This window comes from Ovis aries, chromosome 7, assembly GCF_016772045.2.
Source record: "Ovis aries strain OAR_USU_Benz2616 breed Rambouillet chromosome 7, ARS-UI_Ramb_v3.0, whole genome shotgun sequence".
Classification (NCBI taxonomy): domain Eukaryota; kingdom Metazoa; phylum Chordata; class Mammalia; order Artiodactyla; family Bovidae; genus Ovis; species Ovis aries.
In genome coordinates this window covers 10,903,871-10,929,400 of record NC_056060.1, presented here as the reverse complement: position 1 = coordinate 10,929,400, position 25,530 = coordinate 10,903,871, and the positions used below count along the sequence as shown (strand labels likewise).

General features: G+C 40.0%; 1 protein-coding gene across 9 annotated transcripts; it reads left to right on the top strand.

The window, feature by feature from the left end:
* The first annotated feature begins 325 nt into the window (after nucleotides 1–325).
* MTX3 (metaxin 3) lies at nucleotides 326–25,530 on the top strand. Of its 9 annotated transcripts, XM_012180714.5 has the most exons (10): nucleotides 326–428; nucleotides 940–1,009; nucleotides 1,397–1,473; nucleotides 2,619–2,711; nucleotides 3,230–3,412; nucleotides 3,644–3,720; nucleotides 4,227–4,384; nucleotides 4,919–5,015; nucleotides 5,833–5,921; nucleotides 9,210–9,322. In XM_012180714.5, the coding sequence occupies exons 1-9, from the start codon at nucleotides 348–350 to the stop codon at nucleotides 5,897–5,899; spliced, it is 903 nt and encodes a 300-aa protein (XP_012036104.2). In that variant the 5' UTR covers nucleotides 326–347; the 3' UTR covers nucleotides 5,900–5,921; nucleotides 9,210–9,322. The 9 variants fall into 9 exon arrangements, 8 of the variants coding, with proteins under 8 accessions (XP_012036104.2, XP_004010261.2, XP_060274511.1 ...); XR_006060292.2 differs by lacking the exons at nucleotides 4,919–5,015; nucleotides 5,833–5,921; nucleotides 9,210–9,322 and adding exons at nucleotides 20,271–20,362; nucleotides 22,710–25,530; XM_004010212.6 differs by lacking the exon at nucleotides 4,919–5,015 and having other exon boundaries at nucleotides 9,210–15,916.

The following is a 25,530-nucleotide window of genomic DNA, read 5'->3' as shown; positions in this document are numbered from 1 at the left end:
TCTGAACCCCATGGGCTGTATAGCCTGCCAGACTCCTCTGTCCATGGGATTCTCCAGGCAAGAATACTGGATTAGGTTGCCATTTCCTTCTCCAGGGGACACATTAGGCGTGCAATAAGCATCTGGGGACTTACTACTGGCAGGCTATCTGACTTACTGCCCAGGACTTTCAACCCCTAAGCCAAGCCGATTCTAAGCATGCGATTAACCCCTCCAGGGGTCCTTCCCGCACCTCTCCGGGTCCCCAGAGATCTCTTCTCTCTTTCTCGCCCCGCCCCCGTGATTCCACCTGCCGGAAAGTAGGTGGCAAAAGCACTTCCGGGATAACAAAGGTCGGCCCCGGCAAGATGGCGGCCCCCTTGGAACTCAGTTGCTGGGGAGGCGGCTGGGGGCTCCCGTCGGTGCACAGCGACTCCCTGGTGGTGATGGTGAGGCCTTCTCCCTGGCGCGGGCGCGGGCAAGAAGGGGCGGGGCCAGAGGCGCGAGGCTGGCTGGCCGGGTCCCGGCGCCTAAAGGTGGTTCCCGCGCGGCGCACCGGCCCGGGCCGGCCGGGACTCTGCTTGCTGCAGCAATCTGGGCTCCCTCGCGTCCGAGAAGTTACAGCCTAGCCTGTGTCCCCGCCGACGGGGAAGTCATGGCTTCACCGCTTGGCTCCGAGTGTTTTCAATCATGCAAAGCTGTCTGGGCGGTGGAATGAAAGCCCAAAGCAGGGGGCGCGCGCTCCCTGCTCTGTATCCCTTGAATGTTGGGGTGGGGGTGAAATAAACCCCCAAAGCCCTGGTAGCTGGCGTGCGCAACGGCGGCTAGAAGTCTGGGGAGGGATGCAGCCCCGGAGTCTGATGTTTCTACCTTTCGGGGGACCCAGATTTGAAGTCAAGCTGCTCTGCAGGTTTCCTTTAGTACTCAGTCTAAAATGTTCTATTGCAAACTCTCTTTCAGGCTTACGCCAAATTTTCTGGTGCACCCCTGAAAGTCAATGTCATAGATAACACCTGGAGAGGTTCAAGAGGTACACTGTAAACTTTTAAACGCTCCTTTCTGCCCCTTCCCCCCTCTCATTTAAAGCTAGGAGGCATGTAGCCATGGAGTACCTTGGGGTTTTAGTTCTCACCATGACCTTGATTGTATGTTGCTTATGTTTTGATCATTCTGAGTAATACTTAAAAGGACAAGACAAATAAATGGAAATTATGAGAAATGAAATGCTCTCCAAAACTCTGTGTGTGTGTGTGTGTGTGTGTGTGTGTGTGTGTGTGTGTGTAAAACTGCAAAAACCTAAAATATCTTACTCATTTTTTCCTCCTCCAAATGTGATTGGTATAGTTTTAAGGGTACTGGGATCTCGTCAAAGGATATTGAAATGCTTCCTTGTGTGTAAAATGTGTTTTGATTATAGGAGATGTACCAGTTTTGACAACTGAAGACAATACTATTTCTCAGCCAGCAAAAATACTAAACTTTTTAAGAAAACAGGTGGGTGTCCTTTTTGAATAAGTAGATTCTCTATCCCTGCATGTTACTTAAAAAAAAGAAAAACATTAAAAATATTTGTTTAGAATTCTTTTTTGGAGACACATGCATGCATGCATGCTTCAGTTGAGTCCAACTCTTTGTGACCCCGTGGACTGTAGCCCACCAGGTTCCTCTGTCCATGGGGATTCTCCAGGCAAGAATATCAGAGTGGGTTGCCATTCCCTTGTCCAGAGGATCTTCCCTGCCCAGGGATTGAACCCCGGGTCTCCTGCATTGCAGGCAGATTCTTTACCACCTAACCACCTTGGAGATACATAGGGTTTGATTAAAAATAAATAACTGAGAGTCACCACTCTAAATTATGAGTTGTACTGTGACTCAAAAGCCATATAGTGAGTTACAGTCAACTTACATGATCATGCACTTTGCTTGGCTTTTATTGAAGTTTAGGTATAAGTAGATTCAATTTAGCTGTCTTCATTATTACACTTATTGATATGATTATAAATTTAGTTCCGTAACTGCTACACATTTTGTTCTTGGTATGAGGTCTGAGTTCCTATCAACTAGCAACTAGTTTTTAAAAGTACTTAAACTAATAGTTGCAGTGAAATGTTTCATGAAATAATGCATCCAAAATATCTGAACATGCCAAGGTTTATATATTTAAAATGTTTAAACATGTAGCAATTTATATAAACGTGAAAGTTATCATCAGTTTTGCCAATAGATAAGGAAGTGCTATGTCAACAAAATTTAGAACTTTTCTAAATGGGGAAGTTTTCTCTTTTCATGGGGAACACAACTAATTAGAACTTTTCCTTGTTATAAATTAACAAAAATAATAATAGCTTCTATTAAGTTTGTACTACATGCCACGCACTAAACTAAGGTCATTAACAATCATTGAAATAATAGTTAATTAAAAAAAAAAAAACTAACATTTATGGACCTTACTGTGTACATGAGGCTATGCTCAGAACTTTATTTGCATTAAGTAGAAATTGTTACTGAATTTGTATCTCTCTTTTCCTTTTTAATATGTTTGCCATTTTTGAAGAAGAATAGGAGTCCTAGTTTATTTAGCTTCACTGTTTTGGGATGTTCTTGACTTATGAGGTTTTGGGTTTTATATTTTTTAACAGAAATACAATGCTGATTATGAACTTTCAGCAAAACAAGGGGCAGATACGCTAGCTTACATTGCTCTCCTTGAAGAGAAGCTTCTTCCTGCAGTGGTGAGCATTGGTGAATATTACAGTATTTTAGTGACTTACTGAGAATGTACTTAGTCTGTTCAGAAGAACAATAATGGAAGAGGCTTAAGAGAAGAAATTTCATTTATGTATTATTTTCGATTGTTTCACGTAACTGTGAAACTGGGTTGAATCTGTTAGACATTCAACTAGTATAGCAACCAACAAAGTGAAAGACAGTGTCATTTTGGAAATAAAAATTCTCTGTGAAAGACAGAGTTTGTTGCTCCATGTATAGATTTGGGCCAACTGTAATTCATTTAGAAAATATTCATTAAGCGCCTAGTATGTTCCAGGCCTTATTCTGGATGCTTGGAATAGAGCAAAACAAAACTCACATGTTTAAAAATCTTGGTTTATCCTTGAATCATCCTAGCTGGAAAATGGGTATGAAGTTAACTTCACTCAGAAATATTAATGAAAAAGTTTTACATCTACTGAATGATCTTCTTTTAATAAAAGAATATCCTTGTAGTGTTTTTTTTCTCCTCCTTTTGCAGCTTCACACATTCTGGGTTGAGAGTGACAATTACTTTACTGTGACAAAGCCATGGTTTGCTTCACGAATGCCTTTTCCGTTGAGTTTGATCCTGCCTGGAAGAATGTCTAAAGGAGCACTGACTAGGATTCTCCTAACCAGGGGAGAGCCTCCCCTCTACCACCTTCGAGAAGTAGAAGCTCAGGTATGGTTGGAATTACCTTCAGAGCAAGGGCTCTCTGGAGGAGGGACAAGAGAGAGCAGGGATGAAACTATTGGGTTGGTCAAAAAATTTGTTCAGGTTTTTCTGTAAGATAAGATGGTACAGAAAAACCTAAGCAAACTTTTTGGCCTGCCCAGTACTTATCAATGCCAGCCTGAAAAGGAGTTCTTGAGCATCTTTCCTACTTTTGAGATGTAATTTCATCCTTATTAGATATACAGAGATGCGAAGGAGTGCCTAAATCTTCTGTCAAACAGATTGGGAACATCTCAGTTTTTCTTTGGAGATATGTGAGTACATTCCCTTATAAAACCATTTTAATGTTTTGTTTGCGTATATCCATTGAGCAGTTACTTAAAGCAAGTTCCCTTGCCTGGTCCTTTTACCCCATCCCCAATGAGTTTGCCACTTAAAAAAATACTTAGTGGATTTTTTTACTATAGGAAACTTTCTGCTGGGGTGATCTAACATTGAGTTCATATGTTGCATATGTGACTTTGAAACTTTTAAGACTGTTCGTACCCAGTCTCTAGTCTCTATATGATGCCTGTGAGTAAATCTTTTAATTTACAACTTAAATTTTCTTCTAAATAAAGTGGGTAAGAGTATTTTAAAAAACTACTAATGAGTAAAACCCTAGTTGCTTCATTTTTATAAGCCCAAATGGGTAGTAAACCTTTTTGAAGACTATATTGTATACTGCAGAATTGATAAATGTATTTGAGGAAAAGTTTTTAGCATAATCCCAGATTAATATTTTCTTAGTGCTTTTTAAAAATCCTTAATTTATTTTCAGGCCTTCCACTTTGGATGCCTATGTGTTTGGCTTTCTCGCACCTCTTTATAAAGTACGTTTTCCTAAAGTTCAGTTACAAGAACATTTGAAGCAGCTCTCCAACCTGTGTCGCTTTTGTGATGACATCCTAAACAGTTATTTTAGGGTTAGTCTTGGAGGTAAGTTTGTTCTTCTTCAGCTAATCTTTGTTTGCATAGAATGTTTGCATATTCTCCTAAGGATGTATACACCAAATCCATTACTTATTTAAAACGTGTGTATATTATCTTTAAACCTTGGTTTGCTGCTGCTGCTGCTGCTAAGTCACTTCAGTAGTGTCCGACTCTGTGCGACCCCATAGATGGCAGCCCACCAGGCGCCCCCATCCCTGGGATTCTCCAGGCAAGAACACTGGAGTGGGTTGCCATTTCCTTCTCCAAAATCCTGGTTTATAAAACTTCAGAAAGTGGCACTTTTTCCAACTTTATTTTTTTCCCCATGTGTTAGTTCTTCTTTCAATAGAGAAATATCTATTTGCCTTTTGTCTGTTCTCCTGGATTTTATACAGTTCTCACTTCTTGTTCTTTAAATATTGCCCCTTTGAAGTGGGTACTTTTCTTCTAAAAGTTAACCACAGGTATTTATTATGTCCCTACTGAACGATAGCCTTTATCCTAATGCAAATGGGCAATTACTTTAAATGTTGCTTCTAGCATTTTCCTGCGTGAACAGAAATGAGCAGCAGATTGATTTTGGTGAGGTACACTCCCATGATTCCACTACTTGCAAACTGATTGCACCAGACTGGAGGTATAGTAAATAGAGGGCACCTGTCACTTAGGCGCTGCTTCTTTGGGAGCATGGGGCCTTGTGCTTAAGTGATTGGGACACTAAGTTTGTGTGGGGAGAGTTGGCAGAAATTGTCCTTTTAAGAAACAGAAGTCATCAGGACCATCGGCTTAGGAACAGTTTACTTTTTTATATAGTGGGTTATGTGTTTTGTATATAATACACTTGTATGTAACAAGGGAGGGGTTAGTAGTTTGGAAGTCATGAAACTGAGTAATTTTCAACGTTGTTACTTGGGAGCAGTGGTTAGCAAACCTGACCACAGAACAAATACAAAATCTTAAGTCCTGTACCAGATTCACTGAATTAGAATGGAATCCATTCCTGGAATAGATCCCAGAAAACTGTATTTTCTTAAAGTCCGTTCAAGGACTTTGGAGGTGTGGATACTTGTTTGGCCCTTAGAAAGCTCTTCAAATGCAGTAGTTGTAACTAACGGCCTATTTGAAATGGGTGGGGAAAAGGTACAAGTCAAATTTGAGAAGGCAGTGAGGACTGCTGTGCTCTTATTAACGACCTTGGCTGTCTGCCTAACACTTGGCTAACTGGCTCTCCTTAAGGACACATTTAGTCCTTTGGCTTAGGGTTTGGTTTTGGAGTATTACCGTATGTCTTAAGTTTGCCTTTGAACCGAGAATGGTTTTTCCCTTTGCCTTTTTGGGGAGGTGGGTGGGGGATGGAGCACTTAGCGGGTGGATGGACTCAGTATTCTTTGAATCTAAACAGCTTGTAAGGCTTTCAAAATTTCCTCTTTCTGATTTCTGTCCTGGCTTCTTAGGCATCTCTCCTGCTGGACAAGAAACGGTAGATGCAAATCTGCAGAAACTGACACAACTTGTAAATAAGGAATCCAACTTGATTGAAAAGGTCAAGTTTACTTCAGTCGTTACTTTGTACTAGTTCAGCATTTTCCTTTCTGCAGTTAATATTGTAATTTGGGTTATGCATTACCTTTACCCTTTTCCTTATTTTTTTTAAGTTTATTTTTTTCAGAAAGTTGTTTAAATATACATTTACTAAAGCAATACAAAATACAGTGTTTTGAAGCCAGTAATGGACTGATTGTTTGGGGGAAAGATCTGATAATAGCACTGGGTTTACTTTTGCCACACAATTAGCAGTGCTTTTCAAGTTAGGAGACTTTGGCTTTAAAAAAAAGGGGGGGCGGCTGGGGAGAGAGAAAGAAACAGAAAAACACTTCTTGCTTGCTTGTCTGCTCCTTTCTGTCTCTCAGGGTTAATGTTTCTTGATCATAAGCTCCTGTGCTTATTCTTTCTTACTAATAGCACTATGGTGCTTTTTCTTTCTTTCACATAAATGTTTTTATTTTTTTCTCCTTCCTATCCTCTGTTCTAAATGTTGTTTACAGTTTTTGGCTAGTGTGGATATTTGCCACTTAGGGACTATGCATTTGTTGAGAGAAATATTGAGGAATTGGGCAGGGGAGGGAACCAACAATGGAAATTACAAGGGTGATTCTAGGTGGAAAAAAAGAGAGTTATACAGTTTTTTCCTCAAGTGTTTGATAAACTTGCTTTTTTTCGTATACAAATGGGTAATGCTTCATTCTTTCACAAACTAAGGGGTCATTATGGCCTAATAACACTGGCTAGAGGTTTGCGGGATTGAGTAACAGGCACTGTATCATATGGGCTGTATATGAGTTATCTCATTTAATCTCAAACAGCAACCCTGTGTATGCAGACTCTCTGTTATCCCCATTTTACAGATGAGATAACTGAAGCTTCAAGGGTAGCTTATAACATCATCTGCCTGAGGTCATTCAGCTGGCAAGAAGTAGAGAGAGAATCTGAACCCTAGTAATTGGATTCCAGCATGGGCTTTGTAGTTAGTCAGCTACGTAACTCATGAATGAAATTATGTAACCATTACTGCTGGTGGTAATAGCCAGGTTTACAACTGCCACTCTCTGGAATGACCATTTTATTTCTTTTTATGGTATATTCTTGGGCTTCCCTTGTGGCTCAGCTGGTAAAGAATCCACCTGCAATGTGGGAGACATAGGTTCAATCCCTTTGTTGGGAAGGTCCCCTGGAGAAGGGAAAGGCTACCCACTCTAGTATTCTGGCCTGGAGAATTCCATGGACTGTGTAGTCCATGGGGTCGTGAAGAGTCGGACACAACTGAGAGACTTTCACTTCACTTCACTTCATGATCCCCTGAAGAAGAGAATAGCTACCCAAGGATAGCTTGGATTCTTGCCTGGAGGATCCCATGAACAGAGAAGCCTGATGGGCTACAGTCCACACCGCTGCAAAGAATTAGACACAACTGAGCAACTAGCACTTAACTCCTTACTTATGTACCTCTTGTTAAAGTTTGGGTAAGCTGAATGAAAGCCAAGTTTGTCTTAATTCTTAGCCCAGTGCAGTAAATCTCATGAGAGGAAATACCCCAAGAGTTAAGTGTGGATAATGGAAAAATTATTCAGACTATTGTAGGTACTTTTCTGCTGGATGAAGACTATCCAGTGTAGTTTTCATTTCCATCTGTGGCAAATTCATTTCAGACCCACATTTGCAGAAAGTGAAACCAAGGGGCCCCGCCACCACTTCTGTGCCGTTCACTTCAGCATCATCACTATATGAGAGTCTCCTAACCCTGTGTCAGCGCCTCTCCCCATGCCACTTCCCATCTGCCCTTCAGTACGGATCACCGTGTGCTACAAGACAGTAGAACAGCAGATTCTCTTGACCACCACTGTTCACCATTTAGACAAAAAATCTAGAGCTTTAAAAAAAGAAAGAGCTATGTTTGAGGAACTTAGTTCTTGCAAGGAAAAAAAGAACTGATTCAAATAGTTCACTGGGAATACTCTTATCCATTGGAAAACTGAGTTAATCTTCTCTTCTTTTCCTTTGATTATAAACCCCATGTACCTCTGCTGAAACATTTCCTCTGTGCTTTATAAAAGCATCTTGAAAGGAGAGAGTTTTGCGCTACGCATGTTAAAACTCTAAAAAAAGCCTGTCTACCAGCTAGGTGGTAAGACGCTGTATTCTGTTGGTTTTGGGTCATCGATGGCAGCTGCTTTCAATACTTTTATGAAGTATCTTAACACCAGGACCTTGCACTATGGTTTTGGGGTGCCCTGGTTAAAGGTAGTTTTCTAGGGTCTGACTCAGATCTAAATAACCCCTCTTCTGATGTTTTCAGGGATGCGAATGTACTCCTGAAACTCTTGGACATTTTCTAAATGTGCTCCATGTTACTTTGTTTCTCTGGAGCAGACTTAGAACTGATCCATTGTTTGCAGTGCCTCTGGATGAGGTCTAAAGTATTTATCCTTCTGTCTCTTTTCCTAGCCTTCCTTGGTCTAAATACTCAGAGCCTAAAAGAGGTGATCTTTTTGAGTGGAGTACAGGTCATTTTTATTGCGACATTGAGGTATAGTTGAAAGAACAACAGTGTTAGAATAAGACCAGGGTTCACATTTCAGCTCTAATGCTAGCTTTGCTAATGCAAATCTGATAACCTTTCTGAGCTTCCTTTTGCTAATCTGTAAAATAGAGAATGATTGTCTTTTTTTCTTTATAATTGTCTTGGGAAGCTCAAATGAGAACATGCTTTGTAACGTGGAAAGTAGTCTAACAGAAATGTTGCTTTTACACTTAATATTAGAAGGTTTCTTAAACCAAGTTGTACTGTGGTTGAATTCAATAAACTGTTCATTTTGTGGCATTATTGTAATTTTGTGAAGACATCAGGATGAGCCATACTGCTTTTATACATATACTAAGTGAAAGTGAAAGTCACTCAGTCGTGTCTGATTCTTTGCAACCCCATGGACTATACAGTCCATGGAATTCTCCAGGCCAGAATACTGGAGTGGGTAGCCTTTCCCTGCTCCAGGGATCGTCCCAACCCAGGGATCAAACCCAGGTCTCCCACATTGCAGGCGGATTATTTACCAGCTGAGCCACAAGGGAAACTCCATACATGTACTAAGTCAGGTAGTATTTAGGTATGTTGTTTAGAATTCTTTAGAGATTATTTGCAAGAAAAGATTTCTCTAGCAGTGCTCGAAACATAAGGTTCTGTCCTCTTCTAGGCTATAGTTCGGATGGGGACGCCACAGTCCATATTAGTGTTACCATAGCTATTAGTCAGATGTACCTTTTGTACTTTACACAGATGGATGACAATCTTCGCCAAAGCCCTCAGCTTCCTCCTCGGAAACTGCCAACACTTAAATTGACTCCAGCAGAAGAAGAAAGTAATTCCTTACAACGGCTATCACCCTGACAGTCATCATGCTTTGTGTCCAGAGTCATGTAATTGTTGCAGCAGTCTCTTACACTAAGTGTGTGAAGGGCAAAAAGAAAATGCTAAAAATAGATAGAAGGAAGACTCTAAACCAAAAGAAACTGTCTATGACAGCAATTTTTTTTCGTTAGGAAGCTTCTGTTTTAGCTTGGCAATGCACTTTAAATAACATCAGCGTGAATGCTAAATGAACTTGGGTGGGGGGGGAGAGAAAATACATTGTACTGTATATAAAAACCAGCCTTAACCTTGGCAGATTTTTGCCTTTGGTTCACATGTTGCTGGCCCAAAGCTCCACTTCTGTTCTGAATGTGCACACTTAATTTATTCAAGTTAATTTATTAATTTAGTATCCTTAGACCAGTCTGAATATTTAATATGTGGCTCTTTGTCTAAGGCCTTTTCTCTTCTGTTTAGAAATCTGATGCCTATTTTAGACACCAGGAAAAATATATTATTCTAGTATTCTGTTTAATAGAAAACCTGTATTTAGTGTTAAAAAACAACATGGAATGTGTTTCTTAATTATCTCACAAGTCTAACCTTTGGGGGAGTTAGTACCATATATATAAATATTAAAGGTGGTAACATAATATTTGTCTGACTATATGCACTTCAATATAACAGTATTTGCTGATGTGTTCAGTATAGGTTAGCAAGGGCTGTTTTAATTTATTGAAGCTTTACTGCTGCTGCTGCTGCTGCTAAGTTGCATCAGTCGTGTCCGACTCTGTGCAGCCCCATAGACGGCAGCCCACCAGGCTCCCCCGTCCCTGGGATTCTCCAGGCAAGAACACTGGAGTGGGTTGCCATTTCCTTCTCCAATGCATGAAAGTGAAAAGTGGAAGTGAAGTCACTCAGTGGTGTCTGACTCTTTGCAACCCCATGGACTGTAGCCCACCAGGCTCCTCCATCAGTGGGATTTTCCAGGCAAGAGTAATTGAAGCTTTAGGCCTGTGTATTTGTAGTACATCTTTAACACTAGTCATCTCTTTCTTGGATTGATTTCAGGAGAGCTGAATGTTAGCACCACTTTTATGTTAGGCTGTAAAGTCTTACGACACTTGCTCAGTTGTTAGACCCTACTCAGGAGGAGCCCGCCGCCACAGAACTGGAAGCACCTACTATGCATCTGGTCCAAGTTCACCATGCTTGGCTCAGACCAGCGTTCTTTCCTGAGAAACATACCACGTAGTCAGAAGCTTTATGACAACTAATTATTTTCCATAGAGCTTAACTACAGTTGAAGAATTCTTTGGAATAATCGGAAATAGCATATTTTAAGGAACATTTTCCATTTATTGGTTGCTGAACTGTTAAAAGATTTGCTGTGTGGGTAATTTTACTTAGAATCTTGCTTATTTTAGTGGCTGAGGTGCTTCTGCCGTCTTAAAACCACTTCTGGGTTTTTTTAAAATATAGGACCATGTTTTTGATTAGTGTCTTAAAAGATTACTATGGTGCTCAGCAAATCTTATCTCATCCTGCTGAAACCCCCATGTTAGGAAAACAGCTTTGGAGTCAGTAGACTCGTCTAATTTGAGCTGAGTGGAGCTCAGCAGTGCTTGACCTGCATCCTCTCAATTTGATATGTATTAGGTAGCTATTTATATAGTAGTCTTTAAGTCATCATAAATATTTTTTCTTGAAAGTGTTAATGAGAAACAAGGTAATCTTCAAGGTCTTGGTTGTCTGTTTGGCTACACTGAGAGAAAGTCACTCCTCTGTTTCACATTACTTCTGCAACAGGTGCGAGAGTGGGGGCGTGGGGGTGGGGGTGTCTGGGGGTGTGTGCGTGTTTTATATTATTAGTCTTCTGTTAGATTCCAGCAGTCGGAAATCTGTAGAGAGGGGGTGTGTGTGTGTGTGTGTGTGTGGTGTTCTGTGTTAGTCTTCTGTTGGATTCCAGCAGTCGGAAATCTGTATGAATATTCTATGTTGGAAATCATGACTGTAGGACTTTACTATCCTCTGGGATTAATGTATACTGGAGAAGGGTGGTTAGCATACTAATCAGACATCTGTTTGTGCTTTAGTGGTTAGTCATTTTCAATTACGATTTCTATTAAAGCTTTCAAAAAGCATTTGAAGGGACTTACAATTGTTAAACATGTGTAAAATAGGTCAGTTAAAATTGGGTTTTGGAAAAATAAAAAATTTGTAGGAGATAGAACTATACTAACCCAACCCTAACTATACTAACTCTAAAATTGAATGGTAAATTTAATTCCCAAGTTTCCCTGTGGACAAAATCAAAGAATAATACGGGGTTATGTAAAGTTTTCTGTCAATACAGTGACTAATGTCCATGAGTAAGAAAAATATGTTTACATTTTTATAAGAATGTGGGGTATTGTGTTATGACACAAAGATGCAGCCAGTACGCATACTGTAGTGTTTGATGTGTTGAAAGTTGAATCAAAAGGTGTCATTCTGGAATAGCAAGTTTTGTCCTTTTTTTAGTAGAAAAGATGACTGTAAATATGATTTTATTTCCTTTCAGTCATTCCTGCTTTGAACTGCCTTTAGCTGTGTGCCGTATAGGCCATGATACTTCCAGACTATCTTTGCTAAGAGGCGAAGTATGAGTTAGATAAGTGAGAATTTATGTGCTGGGTTACTTAGTTTTGCTTTTTTGGTAAAAGCTAATGAGATGCTAGGAAGCTATCACTGAGCACAAACCACTCCAGGCATCAGCTGCACACATAGGAAACTCTTGGAAAGGAACAGCTTTCAGGACTCGACAGAGAGCTTATGATCAACCTGTCAGAATATGCTTTGGATAAAGTTTGAGTTTGCTGAGATAAATGATCCACAATCTTAAACACTGTGGTAGAGGATAATATGGTAAAAAGGATGGTGTTGGTGTTTATGGCACTATAGAATGAGAATATTGGTCAGATAATTCCCATAAGATAAAAATCTTTCATCCGCAAACCGTCATCAGTTGTCCATAAGGCTGACCGTTCTTATAACACCAAAGAAACTGCAAAAGACCTTTAAGGATAGTCATTCCTACACAATATTTTTTTCCCCTAAAAGTTTGGCACTGGCAAAGGAATCAAATTTCAATCTAGATATGTTTATTTTTTGAGTGCTAGAGATTTTACATTAAATCCAAAGAATTTTGATTTCCATTTGTAATTTCTGTTCATTTAATATGGCAAGATACATTAACTTAGAAGAATGGGAAGGCTTATTTCAGTCAGAGCTGACTTACAGTTCTCAGAAGTCTACAAAAATGGAAAAAAGTAGACATCAAAAGAGGCAGAAATTGGTAACAGTGATAGCATCTCATAAAACCAATTTTTAAAGGTAGTATCATGTGATAAAAGTGGCATTTAAAGTCAGTAGTGTGTTTTCTTAGAGCCTCTTCCAGGAATAGTCATTTACCAGGTTATTAGAGTTTTTCATCAACTGTTTATTTTTCATAAGCTGTCAAAAATTGTATCCCTCTAAAACCAAAATACAAATGCTTACATGTGAAGACAAGAAGCTGAGGGATGGCTCTCTCTGTACTATTTTTGCAACTTCTTTTTGTGAGTCTGTAATTATTTCAGAATAAAAGGGTTTTAAAAGTAAATTCAATAGAGTGAATTTATCTTTAGATAAACTGATTTACAATTTAATGCTTCAGACATAGTATTCAGGATTCAGTTCCAGATGAATAAATGCATAATATAAATCTATTTCATTCCAAGTTTAAAGACAAAAACAAACTCAACTTTATAACATGATTATCTAAAGATTTGGTTTGCCTTATCAGCAAAGGAAAAAAAGCTAAAACCAAGAACCCCTTTTCCTAAGATATAAAAAATTCTATGATCTTTATGTTTATAATTATATCTTTTCTCCCTATGGTACCTGGGTTTACCTGGGTTTAAAATATTTTGAAAAAAGCTCCTCCATGTCTCCATGTGGTAATCCTTCTTTATTTTGCAGGTGTCCTCTCACTAACAGTAGGACCATGCTTTGATGGACAAAGTGTACTGTGTGTCTGTGTTTTTTGTATTAGGCTTACAGGGGTTTAGTGATTGACTTTGTCTTGGTTTAGTTATTTATCTAATCGAAATCCTGAGCAGAGCCACATAGCATATTTGAGTTGTAATGATGGTATTCTGTATATGTTGTTGGTACTTGAGTTATTTTTTGCCTTTTCTCTAGTTCAGCTCTGTGTAATTTGTATTTACTTTTCAATGTTTTCATATTTCCTAAGAAAGTACTAGATTATTAAGAAATTTGTTAATTACATGAACCAAAGTTCAGTAATCCTAGTCTCAAAGGTTTAACTGAAGCATAATTAAATCTTCAAAATGTTGATTTTCATAGAGACATAGAGTGATTTGCTTTTTTTTTTTAAGCGTTTGTAAAATTATTTATCCCAAAATTCATGTTGGGATATAGTTTCTTTAAAGCCCAGATTACCTGCCCTAGACTTAAAATTATTGTGATTGAGGTGGAGAGGTATTCTCAGAATCAGAAAGCATACAAAAATTTTTTGTCCTGATAAAGAGGCCAATGATTACTGATGAGAACTAACATTCTTGAACAGTGATATAAGAAATGGTTACTTTGAATTGGATGTTTATAAATAGAGAGTGAAATGTTATAACAAAAGACTGTTCAAAGCAAAACAAAATAGTTCCTTTAAAAAATTGCAGGAAAATAAGTGTTTTTATATCCTCATTATTCTTAATTTGAAATTATATTGTAAGATTAAAAAAAAAACACTATATTTTAGTTCTTTGGAAAAGCAGTTCAAGATATATTTTGGCAGAATATATGGTTATTATATGAATCGAGAGGTCTTTGGCCAAATAGGTTTGGGAAATTCTGGGTTAGACAAAGTGAAGTTACTGTAGGCGTCTCAGAATCTTTGATATGTTATTGGTGGTTTCAAACTCCAATGAGGACCTGTATTTTACACACCATTTTCCTATTTTTATGTGGAATTGTTTTTTAAAGTAAGTGTCATGTGGGACTTGTGTTCTGAGAAATACACTTAGGGAAATGCTGCCCTGCGAGTGTTTCTGCTTGTTTGTACTCATTACAAAGGCTTCCAGCTGTTGGCTGCCCCTCTAGTGAGTGCTGGGGAAATGGGAAGAGAAGGTTAGTACTCCCTTGGACTATAGAGTTGACTGGGAAGTGGCTTTGGGTTTCAATAGGTTGCTGTTTAGGCACCTGTGAGGCCTGTGGTCAGTCCAGTCACTTTCTCTGGAATCCCAGTTAGCTTGGAACAGCTGCACAGGGGTGTGAACTGGTGGTTTCAGAGAACCAGCCACTTCTTAGGCATCTAAAAGACAGAGGGAACCAACTTGGGAATCCAGAACAAATTTCCAAACTGATTTTGGCTGTGCTTTAAAAGCACCAAAAAGGCAGTGAGTATTTATAGCGTTAAAGTCACATATGAGCTGGTTATTTTATGCATATATATATGCATACACGCATAGTGTCATAGAAAGTTTTCATTTGCTTCAGTGACAGAAGCAAAGAAAGTTTAATATTTTCAAGTTCTGTTACTGAAGACATTGTCTAGACAAAGATTGCATGTTTGTGTATGCTTTTTCTAGGATGAGTGTTTACAGCTTTTATTCTGAGCAGTTTCTATATCTTTCCCCTCCCCCCAGTTTAAGCCTCACGAGACCTTCTTAGAGGACCAAATATGTTTGATTTCATCTCAGAGTACAAAGTCCTTCTCCGCATTGTAAGGAGGCTCTTTGTTTTCTGCAGTGTATATGGTTGCATATTTGGAACTCCATGCTTTGGATATGAATTTGATGGAAAGCCTGCCATTGGATTTGAGTTGTGGTGTAATGGTGAACATCGATTCATGTGCAAAGCAGTTGGATCTTTGTTCTGATTCTTTAGATTTCCTCATGCAAATTCAGAAAAATGCCTTTTAATCATTGAGTTTACATATCCAAGATCCTTGGAAGTCTAGAAAAAATGACTTGCCAGAGTTTGCATCAGTCCTGAGTAAGTCATGCAGAGTAGAGAAGGCTGTGTGCCGGCCATCCACTCTTTGGCCTGTTGGCTGCCTGTCTTGCAGGGCTGGCGTCTCTATTTCTTGGAGAAGGATCGGTGTACTCAAGCTTTTATGTTAACTGCGTAAAGATGAGCTTTATTCTTCTTCTGACTTGGTGTTTTATTTTGTAAAATAGGAAATAATGTCTTCTCATTTTTCTGCTCACTCTGAAGTGGAAATTTGAAGTGTTTGTAATATAACTTCAGCTTTCTGAAAGACTGATAGCAAAGAAGACAAGAAATTTATGTATACTTATATTGGTTTTGTTCCACCAAGCTTATCTTTGAATGGCAAACATTTGAAACATCTGTTCTAGTGTACAACTACTATAGTTTTGTTATTAACAAACTTAAGCATTGTTTGTCATAGTTTCAATATTCTAGCCTTGCCTAGTGTGACTATATTTTACTCAGAGATTATGTACAAATACCCAGAAGAGGTGATGATGATCAATGTTGTAAAGAATTTATTCTGATACACGAGAAACTGGATATTATGTCAAAATAGCTATTTTCAAAATAAAGTCTCAAGTTGCTTGAATGTTTATTAACTCTTGGTTTAATGTTATTTATTCTTTGAGGTGAGTATTTCATTGGGAAGAATTTTGGGGTGCTTGAACATAGTTCTGTGCTGGGACTGAGCTACATAGAGGGTTGCTCTTTTTAAAATGCCCATTCTTTCCATGATGCATTGAGGTCATTTGTGCTTTTCCCAGCCTGTGCTCAAGGAGAGTAGGCGCCTGCTCCTAGGCCATGCTTTGTGTGTGGCCTCAGAGAACTCAACTTCTCAGGGCTATAGTTAGCTCATCCCTTCAGCCCCGTAAGTTGCTTTAAAAATTTCTCTTTTGCTCACCTGGGAAGTCCAGTGATATTCCACATAATTGGATGGAAGACATACACTGAGAAAAATAATTGTAGTTAAAAGGGAAGATATTCATATTTTTTTGCTGCTTTTTGGAAAAAAAAAAAAATTGGGGCAGGATATGGAGGTATAGAAAACCCTGTGAGAGCTGCTAGTTTAGTATCAGCAGGCTCCCTCCCTGAGGGGGTGAGTCTGTTAGTAGAGTTTTTTTTTTTTTTTTTTTTTTTTTTAATTAAGGTATAATTTATGTGTAGTAAAATGCATCAGCCTTCCAAGTAGAGCTGTTAGTTATGTATTTCTCACATGGAAAGCCAGCTACATCTTTGTTGATACTTCTGTTCCAAAGAACACAAGTCTTAATTGCATATGAACTTTGGGTTTCAATTCACCCGTGGGTGGATTGAGGTGGTTAGTAACAATCACCTGCTTTCCACAAGAGAGCAGGAAAGAAGAGTTGGTATTGGTGGGATTATAGAATTCTTTGGGGGAAAGACAACTCTGAGTCACAAAGCTGAGAACCTTTCACCAAAGACCTGCAGAAATTTTGGGTTTTAATTGCTAAGCTCGTAGCCTTGACTTTGGCCTGGGACGGTTCTGGGTGATCAGATCTCCTGGATGCCTATTGCAATGCAATGCCCCTTGGTGGACAGAAGGCTACAGTGTAAACAGTGCTGTTTTTCTTTTGGCACTAATAGCAGCTATTGATGTTAAGTTTTGCCACACTGGAATATTGTCCTAAGGAGACTGAGATAAAGGGAAAAGCGCTAGGATCACTGAGTACTGCCCACATGTTTGAGACAAGTGTATATGAGAACAGGAAGGAAATGGCGGTAGAAAATGTAAGGGCTTGTCTTACTCAAGATCATCGTACATTCCTAGTTGTAAAGCAAAGGGGATACTCATCCCTTCTTAATCTGACAAGAATTTCAGGGGAAAGGATGAGAAAACAGTACATTTCTCCAGGTACATTAGTCAGCTTCCTGGAATGCTTTAGACATCTGTGATTAAGAAATGAAGACAGCTGTGCATCATCAAAGACATTTCTAATTTCTAACACAGCCAACTCAAGGCCCCAAATGTTGTGCTTTACCAAATAAGAGAGAGGCTGTGATATTTATCCTGCTTTTTGAGTAAGTGAGTGAAAATAGGGAAATCTTGACATTTATAAATAAAATTAGGGATTGGTGTTTCAGATCTGAGTTTGGGGCAGGTGGTCTTTTCAAGAATTTACATTTTGGAAAAGTTAAGAAATCTTTCGGTATAGAAGGAAGCATGACGCTTTCCAAATATCACAGTTAAGACCAAACAGATTTCAGTTTTATTTTAAATGCAAGAAGCAAGCTGACTTATTTGAGGGCTGTCAGACTGTGTCTGTTCTGATATGTGTTGTCCCAGTTCTCTCCATGAGTGAGGATTTGCCTTTTTCACCAATGAACATGGTTTGGGTTTTATATGACACATAATATCCAGTTCACAGCATGACTACTGATAAAATAGCTTAGAAAAAGGTGGGAAGGGTTACAGTAGATGTAGAAAGTAAGAGGAAAGAGAACCAAAGAGAAAGAAACTCTAAATATGATGTAACCGGCTGTAGGGAGGAAGGGGAATGCAACGCAGAAAGACAGTGGATTTTAGAGTTAGAAAGCCTGGCTTAACAGCACACCAAACTAGTGATTTTAAGCATGTCACTTAATTTTTTATTTATACTATTCATTACAATGCAATGGAATAACTGAATCTGGATATATGAATGTTTTTATAAGTTTGTGTTTTTTAAAATATATATATATTAAAATTTAGAAGGTACTGATAAAAAGAGTCCCATGCCGCCTCTTATGAATAACCTGTTTCCATATTGGTATCTAGTCTTTCAGTCTTTCATTTTCTACACAGACACATGTACACACATAATTCTGTATGCTATAACTCTGTAATACATATTTATACTGTTCAGAGTGTGCTTTTTCACTTAATGTTCAGAAAATCTCGTAGGTTATTACATATTCTATATAATTTTTAAAGGGTGTGTGCAATTTCAATGTAAGATGTTACGTTGTTTATTTCTCACCCTTGTGATGAACATTAGGGTAAACTCTTCTTGTAACGGTCCATTTGTATTTGCAGTCCGTTTGTATTTCTTCTGTAAGTGGTCTATTCATACTCTGCCTAAAAGGAAAATCACTTCACTTCTCTGAAACCCTGGCTTCTCCACTGGAAGCTGGGGTTTCCATGTGGTTTCAATGCAGTAACACAAGGCAGATCCAGGATACAGCAGGTGTGCAGCCATAGTCTTTGCTTCCATGTGATTTCCTGGATTAAGAGCTCCCAGAGGATAGAGACTTCTTTCTTTATCCCAGCACCTAGTACAGTGCTTGGCGCAGAGAAGGAGCTCAAAAAGTTCTTGAGGAAGGAGGAATAGCTGGGATTTGAAAACGTTTTGAGTATATCAGGAAAAAGAGTGAGAAAAGTCGAAGCCAAGAGCCGATGAATCAGCAGTGAGAAAACTTACTCAAAAGCTTACTATTAAAATGGAAGAATTTAGGTTTTATTCTCAAAGCTATATAAGAAATAATTGCTTATAAAGACATGAAATACCTATAAGTATGTAGTCTTGAAAAACTGAGGTGTTTTTGTGTGTGTGTGAGCTAATGGGTACATACTTTAAGTACACTAAGAAAAGTGCCTAGTTAAAGAGTCACCTTAATTATAATGAATTATATCATTATACTTTATATTATAAAGATAATTTTATAATTTATTATATTTACTTATAAAGATAATATAAATATTTATATAATACAAAGCAATATTAGTTGTTATATTACTCATAATTATTTACAATAATATTGAAGTTTTGAAAAGTGAAAAACTTCATTTTAAAACATGATTAATTCTGGTTTTCGTGTATCCGATTTGCCTCAACTAGGAGTAAATATGCAGTAACATATGCATATTGTATAATGGTAATAAGGTAAAGTGACCCCGAGCTCTGGTGCCTCAAAAGGAAGGAGGTGAATTGATGTCAGGTTTTGTTTTATCCAGCTCGCCCTGGGATCAAGGGGGAGAGAGCCAGTGGCCCGCTAATGACATCTGCAGACGGCTTTAAATTGAGAGGTATTGTAAACATTAGGGATGACTGAGAAATGATACAAGAGGAGCTGGAAAGGTTAGGAACATGGACAGGAAATCAAATGATTCAGTCTGGAGTAACGCAATCCAATCTGACATCTGGGGCCAAATAAGAAATACAGATATGCCATGAAAGTAACAAACACGGAAAACAGTCATCTCAAAGGAGGCTGGAGGGGGGCAGTGCAGAGAGGCTAGAGGAAAACCAGAGCAGTAGGAAGCAGGAACTACGCTCAGTGCTATGGTGTGGCTCCTTACACACTGATTTCTTTTTGACTAAGGTTCAGCAACTTAGTGCTAGGTAAGAAACAGGGATTTGAAGGTTAACTCAGCACCTAATCACACGAAAGCGCCACCTCTCTTCTAGTTGGTCCTAACGACTGTTAGAGTATCGTCAGTATAGAGAGGACCGTGGAAGTGGTCTGGAATCTGAAGAAAAGTCCTAATTGGAAAGACCACTTGCCATACGCCTACCTGGGCATTGCTCATTCAGTGGGTGTTGCCAAGAATTCTTGGAACAGCTCCCTCCAGGCTATCCAGTTGCCTGCAGCATGAGGGGGCCCTATAAAACCTTTGTGAGTTAGTACAGGATCCAGTCTATGCAAAAATAAGATGTGAGTCCATGAGGCCGTCTGTTCCTTCCAGCCATGCCCCTCTCTCTCTTGCAGTTGCTGCTGTGTTTGCGTCTGCTTGCCCGTATCATGGCCTCAACATGTTAACCCTTAGCAGCACAGAGTCCCCTGCCTGTGTTGCCTACTATCCCTTATCCTTCTCTCTTGCTATAAACGTCTAGTGATGATTTGTATTTTCTCTAGATGTCGATAAACTGAATCAGATATATTGGTGATATTGGCCCCCTTCTGGAATTTCCAACTTTTTTTTTTTAATGGAACCACCACATTTAATTTTTTCAGTTACAAGAACTTGAGGAATTGGGCCACAATGAGAACTTCGTGGAGATGAGAAAGAAGACCAAATAATTCTAAGGAGGACAAACCCTGAGCAGGTAATGCTTAATGTATCCATTCCCCACTCTGAAGAGAAGAGCAGAACATTGGTGCAGAGAATCTCCTGAAGGAGTGAGCTGGAAAGGAGAGGTGTCAAAGGCATATTTCTTGTAGTTGCAGGTATGCTAATGGCTCATATTGGAAGCTTGAGGCTGAATGTGTTACCTATCCCCAGTCATAGTTGCTTTGGAACAGAAGGCCCTTAGGCTAAGAAAACTCATCCACTTATTCAACAGGTATTTACTGAGTATCTCCTATGTTCCAGGCACTGTTACTAGAACCGAGGATACAGTGAACAAAACACAGGTCTCTGCTGTTGTGGTTCTACGTTCTAGAAGGGGGGACAATTAACAATGAACCGGATAGAGCAGGATAAGGGGGTTGGGAGTGCTGGGACTGAGGGCAAGTGACAGTACTAAAGGGTGGCATAGGCCCACTGTGAAGATGAGCCACACCTTGAATGAAGCATGAGGTGGCCTGGATATCTGATGAGAGCATGCCAGGCAGAGGGCACAGGCGGAGCAGTGGTCCTAAGGGAAGTTTTGTCGAGCTTGTCTGAGAATCAGCAAGGAGGCCAGCGTCTCTGGAGGAGCATGAGCAAGGTAGAGAGTGACAGAGACGAAGTCAGTAAGATATGGGGTGGGGGCAGACCAGGTAAGAGCCTACGGGTATTTGTAAGCCTTTGTTTGACCTTGACTCTGAGCAGAGAAGTGATGTCGCTGATTGCTTTTTAAAAGGACTCCTTGAATTGTGGTCCTGAGGACTGACAAGAGTGTGAGCAGAAGGACCGTGGGGAGCATTGTATAGTCATCTAGCCAAGGGACGGTAGTGGCTCAGATGGGTTAGAATGGCATCAGGGGAAGTGGTGAGAAGAGTTTGGATTCTGAATGTATTTTGTGGGTACCACCACCAAGATTTCTCGACTGATTAGATGTGGGTTGTAAGAAAGAGAAAAGTGACTTAAGGAATTTTGGCATGAGCACCAGATGGATCGAGTTGCCATCAACTGAGATGGGAAAGACTCTGAGAAGAACAGATTTTGAGAAGACTGGGGGTTTCATTTTTGACATGTTGAATTTGTGATATCTGTTACACATCCAAGTAGAGATGGTGAGTGAGCACTTTTGTAGACGCAAGTTTGGAGTTCAGGAGATACAACTGAAGAGTCATGAGGATGATGTTATTTAAAACCATGAGACTAAATGAGATCATCAAGGGCTTAAGTTGTAGAGAAGAGAAGAAGTCCAAGAACTAAGACCAGGATGCTGACCATCAAGAGACCATGGACAGAAGCAGTGAGGAAGCCTGAGACCAATCAAGCTGGAGGAAAATCAAAAGAAGGTGATGTCCTTGAAGCCACATGAAGAAGGAAGAGGGAGAGATTAAACACAATGACTAGAGTGATAGCCTGTGTAGGAGAGGGACCACGTGACTGCTGGATGTAGCAAAATGACCCTGAGGAGCAGTTTCCATGGACTGGGGGATAGGAATTAGTTCAAGAGGGACTAGGAAGAGAGAAGTGAGAAGAAAATGACTGTGAAATGATGACTGTGAAAATTGTAAACAGCACAACAGAGCTGGGAAAGATATCTAGAGGTAAAACTGCCTTCCCTTGGGTCCTTGAGCTACCACCAGGGAGGCAGCCACCTATTTATTTATGTATGTTTATGTATAACTGCAAATCAAGTCAGCATGCAGCCAGCAGTGTTGAGCTAGGTCATTAGGAAACTGTCCCCAGTAACAGAGATTCAAATGGGGTTTAATAGAGTTTGTCAAGGGACTTTTTATTTATTATAAAAATATTGCTACTTAAAACATGAGCTTTTTCTCAAAATGATGAGTGAAATTCTTTTGTGAATAAGATCTAGCATATGAGTATGTTTATACTTAGTTAAGCCAGAGGAAGCAGAGACCAAGTCAATCCCTGGAGTATTCTTTGTCTAGAGGATTTCAGCTTCTGTGGTTTAGGTAATAGAGTTGGTTTCCTCTGTCTAGGCCTGGGGCCCAGAGAACTGAGCCCACATGAAGTAAATCTGCATCTTTATTTTCTGTTTGAGCTACTTAATGACTGTGCATTCATCAGGGGACAGGATGAGAACACATTTGAAAATTAAAGGGTTATTGCTATAGAAAGCATTGAGAATGCCGTGTGAAGCCTAAGTATGTTTCAGGAAAAGCATAGTGTTTTAAAGGCACAGACTAGTCTGTAAACAAACCAGAAACCCTGGTGTTAATGCTTTCCCTGTCTAGTCACTCACTGAGTCCTGTCTGTTTCTCACTGTGGTTATCGCTGGAATCTGAACGGTGCCTACCATGGTTCACTGCCATCCTGGGTCACTGCTGCAGAAACACCATCAGCCTCCCACCTTCTGGTTTGATCCTTTCCAAACTGTTCTCCACAGTGTTCAAGAGCGATCTTTCTAAAATGCAGAAAGAACATGCTTCACCCTTGCTTAATACCTTTTAATGGTGCCTTGTGGTGTTGAAGAAGACTTGAGAGTCCCTTGGACTGCAAGATCAAACCAGTCAATCCTAAAGGAAATCAGTCCTGAATATTCATTGGAAGGGCTGATGCTAAAGCTGAAGCTTCAGTACTTGGCCACCTGATGCAAAGAACTGACTCACTGGAAAAGACCTTGATGATGGGAAAGATTGAGGGCAGGAGGAGAAAGCAATGACAAAGGATGAGATGGTTGGATGGCATCACCGACTTGATGGACATGAGTATGAGCAAGCTCAGGGAGGTGGTGAAGGACAGGGAAGCCTGGCGTGCTGCAGTGCATGGGGTCACGAAGAGTTGGACATGACTGAGCGACTGAACTGAACTGTCATGTTTAAGCTCCTCAACACAGCTTATAATGCATTTCATTGTCTGGTTCACGTTCAGTTGTGTTCCACCTTCTGTCTTCACCATGGAAAATCCAGCCACCGAACCACCTAAATCTCCAAATAACCCCATACTTTATTTTAAATCTTCAGATGAAGAGGCTCCAGTGAGTCACAGAGAAGCCACAAAATCAACCTAACAAGACTCAACAGAGAATTCTATTTTTAGGCTCCATTAAAATAGAAATGGAAGGGAGGGTGCATGATCAGGACACTCAAAATGACTGTTTTTTCGCTTTTTGTTACCTGCTCGACCAGACCCTGCTTCACCTACTCCTTTCTCACCTGAACCTGCTCACCCCCTGCCCCTGCTAGTAACTGTTCTAACCTTTGGGCCAGAACAGCTCCACCTGCTGGTTTATTAAAGGGGAACATCTGCCCTTGTGACGGTGGGTAACCTGAGGGGCGGTGAGGGATGTGCCTAGCTGCCGGTTGCCCTGGTAACTGATGAGCCAGCCGAGGACAATTCCTCCTGCAAATAGAAGCCCTTTGCTTCTCCCCCAAGGAGTTAAGATTACTGCCACATCCTGTCTGCTGGGGTAGGGTGCCTATTTTTCAGACGTGTAAGATCCCCTCTCCATTAAACCACTGGTGTCTCTGTGCTGGCTCTGGCCTCCTTCTTCAGGCTGGAGGAAGGGCAGCTACAAGGCTTGCAGGCTAGTGGGGTGCATCCCAGCAGAGGTCCTTTGTTTCCATATTCCTCATATTCACATTTTGCCAGCGGCTTCTCTTTCTGCTTGGCTCGTGCACATGCATAGCAGCACTGCACCTAAGTCATGTTTGACTTCTGTACTCAGCTCGGGCTTCCCTGGTGGCTCAGACGGGAAGGAACCCACCTGCAATGCGGGAGACCTGGATTCGATCCCTGGAGTGGGAAGACCCCCTGGAGGAGGGCATGGCAACCCACTCCAGCATTCTTGCTTTGGAGAATCCCTCATGGACAGAGGAGCCCGGCGGGCGATAGTCCATGGGGTTACAAAGGGTCAGACACGACTGGCCACTGCTCAGCTTTGAGAACTCTGGTGGCTTAGTTCTTGGCTATGCTTTCGCATTTCACTTCATACATCCACTTTAACACTTTCCCTTGTTTGTCTTTTCCATCTCTGGTCTTCAAATCCTGCCTATAATCTGAAGTCTCACAGACTGATGTCTCCAGCTTGGGCATCTCCTGTGAGACCAGACTCCTATTCAAAGGGGATCTAAGAGGTGTGCAGCAATCTCAAACTGGTATCTAAACCCGAACTCTGATCTTCACTCTGCCATAGCCTCTTTCTCTGCTAGTCTTTCCCATCTCAATAAACATCGCCCGTACTACCCCACTGCTTAAAAATCAGAGACCTGAAAAGTTACCTCTTTCTTAGTTTGTAAGAAAACCTAATCACATGCCAGGCAATGTCCAAAATAGTTTTATATGTAATAACTCTTTCTTTTCACGAATCTGCAAGGTAGCTTTTATTATCACTTACATCATTGATGAGGAAACTAAGGGACAGAGAGGTTAAGTGATTTTCCCAAGGCCACACAGCTTACTGAATAGTGGAGCTGCGATTTAAACTCAGATGATACGGCATCAGAGTCCATGTGCTTACATCAATTTCTACACAAACTATTATTCTTGGAATCTCTTTGTGATTCACTCCTGATCAATTCACATCCAGCTTATCAGAAGTACAAACAGTTCAACCTCCAAAAATGCCTTGAATCCATCTTTGCATCACAGTTGCCATCACCCAGCCTTTTGCCAAGACTTTCATAATATTGCCTTGGAGATTTCTAATTCTGCTCTTGTCCTTCCCACCTCCCTCAGCTCAGCATCCCCAGCCATTCTTTCCAAAGAAGTCAGATCTTAGCTTGAATGTTTGTTTGTTTGTTTTTCTGAGAAGCATACCTTGACTCCAATAAATGAACTAATCCTCCCAATTATTCTTTCTCTCATCACCCTACTCATTCTTTCATGGTAAATTTCATAATTGATAATTATAAATGTGTCTTTATTTTTACACACCCCCTGAAAACAAGGGCTTTGTTTTATTTTCCACTATCTCTCTAGTACCTAGCAGAGAGCTTGGCCCATAGTGGGCTCTTAGTAATATTTGTGAATGATTGGATGGATGAGTGGCTAGTATTGAGTAAGACGTGACTATAATTTTTATTTTATGTGTTATCATGAAAATAACAGTTTCACTTCTTTATAGTGGACCAATGGGAAGAAGCTGTATGATTTACTGAAAAATATACAAAGTATGATTTTTTAAAATAAAATGTAGTTTTATTATTTCGA

Excerpts from the sequence above, each read along its gene's own strand:
- MTX3 (XM_004010212.6), top strand. The coding sequence starts at position 348 with ATGGCGGCCCCCTTGGAACTCAGTTGCTGGGGAGGCGGCTGGGGGCTC. Across the intron at positions 2,712-3,229 it reads AGAAGCTTCTTCCTGCAGTG|CTTCACACATTCTGGGTTGA; the intron begins GTGAGCATTGGT and ends CTCCTTTTGCAG. Across the intron at positions 5,922-9,209 it reads AATCCAACTTGATTGAAAAG|ATGGATGACAATCTTCGCCA; the intron begins GTCAAGTTTACT and ends TACTTTACACAG.